Source organism: Bos taurus, chromosome 29 (assembly GCF_002263795.3).
Source record: "Bos taurus isolate L1 Dominette 01449 registration number 42190680 breed Hereford chromosome 29, ARS-UCD2.0, whole genome shotgun sequence".
Lineage (NCBI taxonomy): Eukaryota > Metazoa > Chordata > Mammalia > Artiodactyla > Bovidae > Bos > Bos taurus.
In genome coordinates this window covers 28245611-28258644 of record NC_037356.1, presented here as the reverse complement: position 1 = coordinate 28258644, position 13034 = coordinate 28245611, and the positions used below count along the sequence as shown (strand labels likewise).

The 13034-nt window shown below is 39.7% G+C and overlaps 1 protein-coding gene across 10 annotated transcripts in view; it reads left to right on the top strand.

The window, feature by feature from the left end:
- The window catches only part of MSANTD2 (Myb/SANT DNA binding domain containing 2), a 29953-nt gene extending 17183 nt beyond the window's left edge, over positions 1-12770 (top strand). For 2 of the 10 annotated variants that reach the window (XM_059883058.1, XM_059883057.1), the window contains exons 2-4: positions 1413-5527; positions 7249-7309; positions 11231-12770. In XM_059883058.1, coding sequence (XP_059739041.1) covers positions 5452-5527; positions 7249-7309; positions 11231-12083 — 990 coding nt within the window. In that variant the 5' untranslated portion in view covers positions 1413-5451 and the 3' untranslated portion in view covers positions 12084-12770. Of the gene's footprint in view, positions 1-1412; positions 5528-7248; positions 7310-11230 lie in introns of those variants that run through there. The other 8 variants (XM_010820917.4, XM_002699213.6, XM_003588026.6 and 5 more) reach the window with 8 other exon arrangements.
- The last annotated feature ends 264 nt before the right edge of the window (positions 12771-13034 follow it).

The window sequence follows — 13034 nt, the reverse complement described above, 5'->3', positions numbered from 1 at the left end:
AGAGAGGAAAAGGGCATCTTGAGAATAGATTTCTCACTTGTCAGATCTTCTATAGTGCTAAGAACTGGGGAGTGTGAAACAAGTGCTGTTGTGTTTTTTGGTTTTCTTTTCTGGGTTTTTTGGTTGATTGGTTTGGTTTTAAATGACTTTTAGTTTGGTTTGAAGGATTAGGTGATTGGCAAGTCATTTTGCCAAATTTTAACGTACAGAAAACCTAAGAAAATAGACAGTAAAAATTACACTGACCTTAGATGGATTTTGCTTTAACTGATTTCCTCATCATTAGTTATAACTCTGTCTATATATACATACATATATATATATATAAATTTATGCTATATTCTTAATATTCCTTTTACTGTGTGCAAAAATGTTTTTACAGTTGTCTGCCATTTCAAGCTTCCCCCCACTGCCTTTGTGCTCACAGTAAGAAAATCAAACTAATTTAAGAAATTCTGAGTCTTTCTTAGAAATATTGAAATAAACTCAGTATTGTTCTGTTGCCTCAATTAACTAAGAGCAACTGATTGTAACACAGTAAAGCAGCAGCTTTAGTTTAAAAGATGATAGGTCTGTTTCTTTTGCTTTACAGTACACGTGGGCTTAGGCCAAAGTATTGTTTTTAGCACTTTTTATAAACAATTGCTAGAGATTTGCACCTAGTGTAATTTCCGCTACTGCTTATGGAAATATAGTATGTGATTTTTAAGAGTTTGTTTTCAAATAAGTGTATCCTTTATTTAATCATTTGGGTTAAAGAGGCTTAAATTTATCATATTTAGTTGGCAGAGGGTTAAGATAAACTGTAAGCCATTTCTAGTATGGCTAATTTGACAACCACATTTGAAAATCTGTTTCACTGCTTGTTTTTTTCTTACAACATTGTTTCCTGCTGTTATAACTAAGCTGTCCTCCCTGCAATTTGACTATTTTTCATCTTACATCTTAGACTGATCATGCCAGTGTTTTCTAAACAAAACATTATGTGGCAATTATGCCTTATCTCTATTCCTCCCTGTTATAGACCCTGTTCCAGTTACAGACAGTTCTGTTAGAACAGTGATTTTGTCATGGTGATGATTTTATGATTGTATGAAATGGGGCACATTTTGAGAAAATGATGGAGCCAGTAGCAGAATTAGGTGGCATATGCCCATGTAATTTATTGAGCTTGCTTCCTGCTCTGCCATACCAGGGAAGAGTTCTATTCTTCCCCCTTCCTGAAAGCCAAAGGAGGAATTGGAGGACACTGAAATAAAAAGAAGCCTTATTTTTTGACCCCCCAGAGTAGCTTATATAATGTCAGGAAGGGCTTTGATGAAACCACTGGCCCTACTTAAAGATCTTATTTTCCAAGCCTTTCATTATTTTATTTGCCCTTTTCTGAACTCTGCAATTTCCCTCTCTTGTAGCTGGTTCGATGCCCAGAACTGAATGCTGTGTTCCAGCTGTGGCCTCACCGGTGCTGAATAGAGAGGAAGAGCCACCTCCATAGCTTACATGTGATTCCTCTGCTTATACCACCCAATACTGGATTTACTTATTTGGCAAGATAGCTGCATCGTGCACTGTATTTAATGTTACGTGTACTGTAACCCTGGGTCTCTCTCTGCATTGCTGCCGTTAAACCCCCAATCCTGCCAATCTTAAAGCTCCTGCCTTTGTTTACCTGCCCCGCTCCCCACCCCCCAGACTCCCCTTACATTCACCCACAATGAATGTCATCTTTTATTCTCTCATTTCCTCTCACTGTAATCTTAAACTTTGGCAAAACCTTCCCTCTGTCTATGAATTGTCAGTTGTCAGCCATCTGATTTTTTCTTCCTGCTTTGGTAATGGGACATCTCTTACTTCTCTCTGGTTCTTTTTCTCTCGTAGTCGTTGAACCCTTGGCATGGTGGATTTATCAAGCATTCACTTGGCAGTTCTTCTGAATCAGATACCTTTGGATTTCTCTGATCTGACCACCTGGTCAAGTTGTTTTAGTTCTTCCATCCAGGTTTTCTTGACTTCTATCCATGTGACTTCACTCAGGATATAGTATTATCTCAATAAAGCCTGGGGGAGACAATAATAGAGATTTACCAGGGACATTTCTAACAATAAGGGAAGTGTTCTTCTTCACTGTGAATAGAATAGTCTTTAATAATTTTAAGCAAATTCTTTCCTCTCTGAGGTCTTAATTTTTTGAAAAACGCTAGAGCCAAGTGACTATAAATTTGTAAGATGGGTGAGATAAAGGAAGAAAGGAAGGGAAACAAGGTTTCTGTGTAGAACAGGAAATGGTTCTCGAAGGAAGCTGAATTGAGGTTCTTGTTGGGCTTGGTACAGCTTTCCAAAATGGGAAGCAAGACTTCGCTTTTCCTGGATACCATAGCATTATCTAATCTAAGATGTACGGTAGATGTTTAGTTGGTTTATTGAGGACTGTTGATACAGACATACAATCGCTTAATTTTGTGCTTTGGTTAATCATTTAGAGTGTGGAAAGTGTAACCTTTTCTGGTTTATTATGGATGGTAAGAATTTGAAGGCTTCCATATGTCCTTTCTCTCCATTTCTAAAGTCCCTCTAGCTTATCTAAATCCCAGTGTTTGTTAGAGTAGCAGTTAAGCCGATATTTCACTTTGTTTTCTATCTCAGTTGATATATGCTTTTTAAATAGCCTCTCCTTGGATCTGTGGTCTTTACTGAACCCAGAAGGTACCTCTTTTGTGTATTTATGTCTCCAGAGAGTTGGAAATCTTTTTAACATTGTTTCAATACATCAAATTCCCATCTTATAGATTTAGATGTCACCAAACATTTTTCATTCAGACACCTAATAGATATTTTACATTTCAGCATATTACACTACTAAAGTGTATTTCAAAATTACACTGCAAAGTAAGAGGTGACAGGATCTGTTAGACTTTTTCTTTTGGATGGAATATAAAATATATCATCTGACTCTTCTTCCGTATCTGGAACCCTTAAATACTGCTGGTTTCCTTATTCATACACAGAAGAAGTGAAATGTTAAGCTCGATTTGATGGTTTCAAAGAAAGTAAATCTTCTCTGTAGTTTCCCACCAAATGTAGTGTCAAAGATTGGTCGCTTTGCTCACGCCTTGGTCACGTCTAAGCGTGGCACGTTCCTTCAGAGGAGTGTTAATTTCACTCCCTGACTTCCGAAATGACCCTCAGTGGCAGATCCGTCGGGGTTCTTTGTGTGAGGAGCGCTGTGCTCCAGGCAGCCAGCAAGTAGTGAGCACTGAGTGGTGTGGTTTCCATCTCCATTTATGGCCTTGGAAGGGTGAGAGGGACAAGGCTGGGACTCTCCATTTAAGGTCCTTGGAGGAGCTGAAAAGTGCGGTTGGGGTGTTCCTGGAGGCAGAAAGTAGACATTGTGAGATAAAAATAAATTGGCAGGAGATGTTTGCAATTCAAATTCCAGTCCCGGCAAGGAGGGCAGAGGGTGCCGGGTAATGGGGTATAGAAAGTCACGTGAAGTCAGCTGGAGGCATTTGTCCTCTCCCATTTGAAGAGTTGCCTATGACACATTTCTCAGGTTCATTTCCGATTTGTTCCAGAAAGTTATGTATTATGTACTTGTGAATATCCTTTACAAAGAGGAAGAAGAAACACTTTTTATTAAAGAGTGTATGATCAGAAACCTCACTTCTTTAAGGCGTCCTTTTGGGCACCAAAAGAAATCTCCAGAAAGGGAGAGTAAGGCAGGTGCTTATGCAGGGGGCAGGCTGGCTGGTTTCAGGATGGACGACTCTTAATTGCTGCTCTGTGTCGGAGGAAGATTGTCATGTATGTTTTGTGTTTATTATTCCCTTTGCCCGTCTGGATTTCCGGCCTCAAGGGAGAGATCTGCAGTGTTTGACAGAGTGTCTTCCTGTAGTTTGTCAACTGAGATTTAACAGTACTGAACTTTCGAGGAGGCTGCATAAAGATTATTCAGAGTTGTTTTATTTTGGCGAGAGTAGGTGCAGTATTAGCTTATGGAAAGTCATCTCACATTCAGGAGAAATTTACAGTCTGGCTGATGTGTGTAAATTAAATCTAAGGTAAGCTGGTTTGGCACAGTTGAGTTCAAAAGCACTTGGAGAAAAAGAGTCTTGTTTGCCGTGAAAATTCTCAAGAGTAAAACCCAGTAAAGTAGAAAGGAGATTAAAAGGAGCAAAAGGAGGTAGAGACGGGACAGAGAATGAATATAATTAAACTAAATTTGGAACTGAGGCGCAAGGCCTGGGACTAAATCCTTGATTTATCTTTTGAAATATCATGTAAGCTAGCATAAGACATACCATTAAACCAAGGAAACTGGGTTAATTATCAGAAATATGCATTAGAAGACCATGAAGCAGGTTGAAGGGTTGTGCAAGGTAATAAAATTATAAAGGTTTTATCTGTGGACTTGCATAAGGATATGTTATTCCCTGTGTACCACAAAGAGAAAAAGAAGTGAAATAACACCCTTCTACCTCACTTTCTGTGACCCCACCCCAAAAGAAATGATTGGCTTCATCTGTTGGTGTTTGGCTGGCAGTTTGAGTTGGTAGAATAGGCTAGTATTATCATTGGTTAATTGTTAGATGTTGGTATTGTTGTGTCTTGTTGTTTCTTGATGATTGATGTTTGAGACTGAGCATCTGTAGTGTTATTGATTTGATCTCTTTTAAATTCGATTCTAGCAACTGCCCCAAAGACAGAGTGAGTTAGTAAGGAGTATGGACTATGTAAGTAATTTGTTTTACTAGCTAATTCATTTAGGCAATTGTTTTTACCCTATATTCCTTCTTAATCGAGAGTAAGGAAGGGTACATTCTTTGCTTTGGGAAATTCTTCTTTCTGTCCTCCCTCCCCTCACTTTTTCCAAATTCTGGGCACAACAGCAGCTCTTTCTTTTCTGTGGCAGGTGTGCATCCTATTGGCTGGCTGGTATTTCTTGTTTTCTTTTTTTTTCTTATTCTTTTAAAATGGGGGTGGGGGGTATAAAAATATGTGTATGGGATACATGCAATAATGTTTTAATGTTTCTTGTTGTTTAATGGATAATTAATTGCAAAATAATTGTTTGAATTATAACATGTTTGAGTAAATGCTAAATTAGTCTTTTTTTTTTTTCTAATATAATAATGAATTTAAAATCTAGCATTCCTGTAACAATGTGTCTGTGTTTGTCTGTCCGTGTCTGTCTAATAGTAATTAATATCTGTGGTCCGTACCTGGAAGAGGAAGTACAGCTTTAAAGGAATAACAAAAGACTTTGTGTCTTAGACCCTTCGCAGGTGTTACAGTCGGGTGAAAGAACATGGTGTTGGGAAAAGAAAGAGCAGTTACACATTTGAACAGTTGGAACAGGTGTTTGGTCAGGGAGGATGGGATGCTCAGCCCTGCCAGCCTGTACTTATTAACAGTAGTGGCTTGTACCAGGAGCTGGAGTCAGATGGCAGCACTATGGAGGAGTATTCACAGGAGGACTGGGGAAACCACAGTCAGGAGCTCCATGGCTACCCCACAGATCAGGAATTGGGTAAGAAAGCCGGCATCTGATACCTGCGGTGTGTGTGTGTGTGTCTGTACATATCTTCACTTGTGCTCGGGTGTTTCATATCTGTAACACCTTCTTTTACCGTTCCCACTGGTAGCCCAACACACAGAGCCAGTGTCTGTCTGGGGCAGTTTGGGTAGCCTTCATTTAGCCTTAAACTGCCAGCTGGTGCTTGGTGCCTTGAATTCCACAAAGTCCCTAAAGACACACAAGAATTCCTAATTCTGGGCTGCACAGGGAAGCTCAGTGACAAGCTATGCAATTAAAAATATCCTGCACCTCTTTGTTCTAAGATGACTGCTAAGAGTTATTGACTCCTGGCTCAATGGGTATAGATATAACTGTCATTTCCTTTTTTTATCCCCAGAACTTTTCCCCCACCCCCGTTTGTAATTTGGCAAAGGTCCCTTTCCAGGCTTCAGGGTGAACCATAAATGAAGGAAAGCCTTGGTTTGAAAGGAGCTGATAATTGAACTTTATCAGGGATCATACTCCTTCCAACTTCATAAAGGCTCCCATCCCAACAATAGGTAGAATGATTTATTCACTATCTTCACATTAAAAATGGAAAATAAAACTCCTGGCCATCAAATCTAAATTTGTATGGACTAATTAAGAGGGTATATATATATATATATATATATATATATATATATGTAGTTGGGTGGTTTTGTTTTTGTTTTTTGCAATAAATGTTCAGGTTTTAGTTTTCATAACTTGCCAGTACTAATCAAGTGTCTGCTGCAGCCTTTGTACATTCGTAGCAAGTTGTGTAATGAGTGCTCACTTGTAAGTGAATGTTCTTACTCTCTAGTGATGCACTCGGGCAGCCCCCAAGGAAGGATAAGTAGAACTGGCTCTATAAATATGCCTCCCCAGCTTAAGACAAAAGGCCACGGGCACTGTTTTACAGATCCTCCTATGACAGAGAAATGCTAATTCAAAAGAAAAAGGATTAAATGCTAATATTGAGTTGGCCAAAATATGCATTCAGATTATTTCATAAAATGGTGTGGAAAACCCGAAAGAACTTTTTGACCAACCCAATATTTCTTTCAAATGCTCTTCCTAAAAAAAAAAAAAATTTTAAATATTGAAAGAGAGAAGGAGCAAAGAAAGTGGTTATAAAACTGTAAGACTAACACTATGTAAGAGAATTGATTGCTGGAAGAAAAAAAGGGCAGATGCTAAGTGATCACTGCCTCTTAATTTCAAAACAGTTCTAAGGTCTAAATTACTTTGGCATCCTATAACTCTGGTTTTGCTGAAGAGAGTTAAGCCACCCAAACCTTTGGGACAAAAATAACATGTAGAGCATATTGATCCTGATACTGGGCTGGGGGAGAATAATTGCTCTATAAAACCTACATAGAAAATCTAAATAAAACAATTATTTTCATTCTCATTCCTTTAAAAATCATGTTTGCCATGAAATTAAGCTTTAAGCTCCTAGCTAGAAATCTACTAGTGACCCTGAAGAACTTTATACTCATAGAGCTGGTTTCTGATCTTGCATATAAATGTATGCATCTCATTATATATGAGTTACATCTATAAATCTGGCATTGGACAGTGTTTGACACTAGAATTAAGTTCTCGCATTGGAAAGTATGGAACAAACAGTAAACTTACAGCTACTCATCTACATAAATACATGTCACCACTTAGGAAAATATAATGTTTCCAAAATCTCTGTTTTTCAGATGAAATACCTGTCACAAAGAGAACATTAAAAATAAAACAAGAGTCTTCTGAAGAAGCACAGTAAGTAGATGTTCCCCCTTTCTAAAAAGTGTAAATACCTAAGTTTAATGACAAAAGTCTTGCTGTAATTCGACATGCTATGAAAGTTAGGGGCTTCTCTGGTGGCTCAGACTAGTCAAGAACCTGCCATGCCACTGAGGGAGCATGTCTCATTGTTCTTCTTCATCTTCTTAGCCTAAGTTTTCCAGTGGTTAATCCAAAAATGCTGAGAATTTTGTATATGACAAGAAGAAACAGATATATGAAAATAAGTGTGTTTATGGTATTTGTGTGGATATGGCATTTGGATGTTTAAATATGATACAGAGATGAGGTGCAGGGCCCACAGATTGTCTGGGGTTAAGTGAAATGATAGGAGGGCCAGAGGAACACTTAAATTACAGCTGTCCCCAACCTTTTTGGCACAAGGGACCAGTCTTTTGGAAGACAGTTTTTCCATGGACCAGGATGTACGGGATGGTTTGGGGATGATTCAAGCACATTACACTTATTGTGCACTTTATTTCTACTGTTATTACATCAGCTCCACCTCAGATCACCAGGCATTAGCTCCCAGAAGTTAGGGACCCCAGATTATAACATTCCATTTTGGGAATCAAAAAGTAAGTTCTGAGGAACTGCAGGGTAGGCCAACTGATGTAACTGGAAATGAACTCATTTTCACAGAACTGGTGTCACCAGTCTCAGAACCCCCTGAACTTTTCCCAGTTGGAACTTCAGAAATACAGCAGACAGTTCTTAGGAACTGTTCAGACAGCTGGGTCTAATTCTTGCCGTGTTCCACAGCTGTCAAAAGCTGGTCTGAGGCTTAAGCCCAGGGAACTTCAGGCTGAGATCAGATCAGTGGGGCAGGAAACTGGCAGACTCTGCAGAAATGTCCAGCATGGCTGTTTCTCCAGGATTCAGCCCATAGGGTGAGTGGGTCCTAAAAGGCGACTCATTTCCCAGTGTACCAGTTTCCTAAGAACTGTTCCTTATTGCTGACTTAGGGCTGTGACAGTGCCAAATATGATAACTTCATTTGGGCACTGGATTTTTTCACTCTTAAGTTTTAGGTGGAATTCACCTGAACTAACTGATACATTCTTTTACACCAGTCAGTTATACCATCCTTCACCCATTAAGAAGAGTCACCACTTATTTATCAAATACCTACTGTATGTCAGGCATTGGGATACTTAAAGCATTGACCCATGCAGAAACATGGTCCTACATCTTAGCCTCACAGACACCACATCCTCAACATTAGCAAAGTGACCGAGTGCCTTTGTGCACTCTGAGAAGAGGAACAGTCCCCAGAAATGCAGTGATTTCATCTGCATGGCCACTCAAGTACTTGAGTAGCTTTTTAGACAAACTGAAGGGTAGAGGGTGAGTCCAGGACAGTCACTGGACCAAGAAAACTGATAACAAAACATTTGCTCTTTGTCATCTTGGAAAGAAAGTAAAGGAAAGTAAGAGAGAATGGCTATGTGGAAGATCCCCCAGTTTGTTCCAAAAGCTCTTCTAGAAGATTTGAGAATTTAAGAGGAAAGTGTACAGTCTGTCTTCTACCAAGAAGCTGTTCACAAACCACCCTCTTTTCTTGCCTGTGTTTGATTATATGTGAGTGTGGTAGTTGAGTATTTTTGTAGTTTAAACCTGTGATTGATGTAGAGTGTGATTATTTGCTGCCAAGTTACCATTTAACAAACTTCAGTCTTCCAATATCAGAGTTGTGCCCTGAGAAACAAATATCCTCATATCTATATAAGTCATTATGAAGTGTCAGTTGGAATTACTTGAAATAAGCAGCATGTGAAACAAGAATTTCCCTGCACTTTGTCTTATTCTGTTAACTGTCCAAATCAAAATTGAAATAATTTCTATGCTTTTGCTTCCCTTTATAAAAATACATTTTAGGACAATCTCAATTCATTATCTGGAATTTTTCTCTCTTAAAACGGAAGCTTAATAATGGAACTTTTCCATCTGAATTTTCAGATCTTGATTCTGTGCTAAACTGTTCTTTTAAATTTGGGAGTAGTAATGAATTTTAGACAAATAGAGGAAAATATCCTTTTTTCAATATATCCTTTTTTGAATCAGATCAATTCAGTTCAGTCGCTCAGTCGTGTCTGACTCTTTGCGACCCCCATGGACTGCAGCATGCCAGGCTTCCCTGTCCATCACCTGCTCCCGGAGCTTACTCAAACTCATGTCCATTGCATCGGTGATGCCATCTAACCATCTTATCCTCTGTCGTCCCCTTTTCCTCCTCCCTTCAGTCTTTCCCAGCATCAGGGTTTTTTCCGATGAGCTGGTTCTTCACATCAGGTGGCCAAAGTATTGGACTTTCACCTTGAGCATCACTCCTTCCAATGCACATTCAGGACTCATATCCTTTAGGATGGACTGGTTGGATCTACTTGCAGTCCAAGGGACTCTTAAGAGTCTTCTCCAACACCACACTTCAAAATCATCAATTCTTCAGCGCTTAGCTTTCTTTATAGTCCAACTCTCACATCCATACATGACTACTGGAAAAACCATAGCTTTGACTAGATGGACCTTTGTTGGTAATGTAATGTCTTTGCTTTTTAATATGCTGTCTCGGTTGGTCATAGCTTTTCTTTCAAGGAGCAAGCGTCTTTTAATTTCATGGCTGTAGTCACCGTCTGCAGTGATTTTGGAGACCAAAAAAATAAAGTCTGTCACTGTTTCCATTGTTTCCCCACCTATTTGCCATGAAGTGATGGGACCACATGCCATGATCTTAGTTTTCTGAATGTTGAGTTTTAAGCCAACTTTTTCACTCTCCTCTTTCACTTTCATCAAGAGGCTCTTTAGTTCCTCTTCACTTTCTGCCATAAGGGTGGTGTCATCTGTGTATCTGAGGTTATTGATACTTCTCCCGGAAATCTTGATTCCAGCTTGTGCTTCATCCAGCCTGGCATTTCTCACGATGCACTCTGCATATAAGTTAAATAAGCAGGGTGACAATATGCAGCGTTGACGTACTCCTTTCCCTATTTGGAACCAGTCTGTTGTTCCATGCCCAGTTCTAACTGTTGCTTCTTGACCTGCATACAGATTTCTCAGGAGGGAGCTCATGTGGTCTGGTGTTCCCATTCCTTGAAGAATTTTCCACAGTTTGTTGTGACCCACACGGTCAAAGGCTTTGGCATAGTCAGTAAAGCAAATGTAGATATTTTTCTGGAACTCTCTTGCTTTTTTGATGATCCAGCGGATGTTGGCATTTTGATCTCTGGTTCCTCTGGCTTTTCTAAATCCAGCTTGAACATCTGGAAGTTCACGGTTCACATACTGCTGAAGCCTGGTTTGAAAAATTCAGATCAGTAGTCGTTATCAATTTCATGTTTTCCTATGGCCAGCATGTATGGGTCAAACTTCCTTAACTTCCAGAATTTCCAAGTTAGAAATTAATCTGTTTATTCTTTTAAGTGATTCTGATTACTTTTCTGAATACAGCATTCTTCACCTACTTTTTGATAGGTCCGAAAGCCATGATACGCACTATTATACACACACACACACACACATTATTCTTGAGTTTCTGAAATCCTAGGGTCTTATGTATCAATAGTTACTAAGTGTAATACAACTAGACTATAGAATAATGGAAAGCAGTTTATCACTAGTTCTAGAAACTTGCTCGGGGTAAGCGTGTCTCAGATTTTAATACTATGATTATCTGGAACTGCACAGTCCAATATGGTAGCCACTAGCCATCTGTGGCTATTTAAACGTAATTTTTAGCTAATTAAGAACTTAATACCTCACTCACAGTAGCCACATTTCAGTGCAATGGCTAACATACTGGACAGCACAGACATAGACCATTTCCACCATTGCAGAAAGTTCTGTCGGACAGTGCTCATCTAGACACCTGAGGAATCTGACTTTTATCTCTCTTTCTAGGAAAAGAGACATCATGCAGAATATCGTACAAATTTTGGAATCAGTACAGTTGAAATGGGAACTGTTTCAGAGCTGGACAGACTTTTCAAGGCTTCACCTTTCTAATAAACTGGCCATTTTTGGAATCGGTTACAACACCCGTTGGAAAGAGGATATCCGTTACCATTATGCTGAGATCAGCTCCCAGGTGCCCCTCGGCAAGCGACTCCGGGAGTACTTCAATTCTGAGAAGCCCGAGGGCCGGATCATCATGACCCGAGTGCAGAAAATGAACTGGAAGAATGTATACTACAAATTTCTGGAGATCACTATCAGCGAAGCTAGGTGCCTGGAGCTGCACATGGAAATTGACTGGATCCCCATCGCCCACTCCAAACCAACTGGTGGGAATGTGGTTCAGTATTTATTGCCAGGAGGCATTCCCAAAAGCCCGGGTCTCTATGCCATTGGCTACGAGGAGTGTATTGAGAGGCCTCCCTCCCCCCATGTGGAGCGACGTACCCTGGACCCCGGAAAGGAGGGCCGGGTTGACTTGGAAACCCTTTCAGCACAAGCCTCCCTGCAGGTGGAGATAGAACCCACTCGAATTACCTATTGCTACCTCGGAATTGCTGAGGTCAGGACTCTGCAGCAATGCTTGTTTTTACATTTCCAAGCAAATACCAAAACCTTCAGCAAGGATTGGGTTGGTATAAATGGGTTTTTGTCTCAGAACTGTATTGTGGATCCCGGTGTGTCCCCCAAATCCATCTACATCAAATTTGTAGAAGTTGAGAGGGATTTTCTTTCTGCTGGCTCGTTAGTTGAGTGCCTGGAAAAAGCCATCGGGTACCCTTTAAAATACAACAACTGAATGTCATCCTTCATAAGGATCTGGGCTCTTACCTCTCTCTCCTCTACCCCTGTCCCATGACCCAGACTGTCCCTCATCCAGATGCTGCCATCGACTCTTCATGGAAACTCTTTCCACGATTGGGCCAGTACAACTAAGAAACCATAGTAGACCTTGGGCAGAGAACACAGACCTCACCTGAAAAATGCTCATTTTGAGCAAACAAGCTACACAGCAGACTTGTGTGGTGGGTCAGCTGTTTCTTTTTTAAAACAACAAAAAACCAATTTTTAAATGAATTTTAGAGCCCTAATGTAAACAAATGTAGGTACATTCCATATTGGACAAAACTTATACTTTGAGTTTCATATGAAATTGAAAAATTGTATTTTTTTCACGATGTTTCATTTTTACACATCTCTATGTCTCTATATAAGTATTATTTACAACCTTGAATAAATAAGCAATAGATAATGGCAAGTAAAATCTTGAGTCACAGTGAATAAGACTGTTTTTCAATATTACCCTTTAGCTACTATTGTATATAATTTAGAGTTTCACTTTTTTTCACCAACCAAGTGTTTTGCTATTCCCAATCAGTGTTGCCTGCAAAGCCCTCTGTTTCTGTGATGTACCAACTTTTGGTTGTGTTGCCATTTAAAACTTAAAAAAAAAAAAAAAAAATTAAAGGAATTCCTGGCCTCTTGGCGTTGTAGTAGTGGAGCTTTTTGTAGCGGAGCGTGGTCTCACCGGCAGTGGGACTGTTCTCTGACTTGACTGCGAGGGATGAACAAAACAGAGCAGGGTAGGAGCTTCACTGCTTTACTCATCTTCACTATCTGTACCCCACTGGCCAATGTCATGATCCGTTTTCAGAGTCCCGAAGGTCACTGGGACATTTCATTTTGTGCTACTTTTTAAAAAGCTACAAAAGGATATTCCTTTTGGCCCTCGGTACATAATATTTGCAAG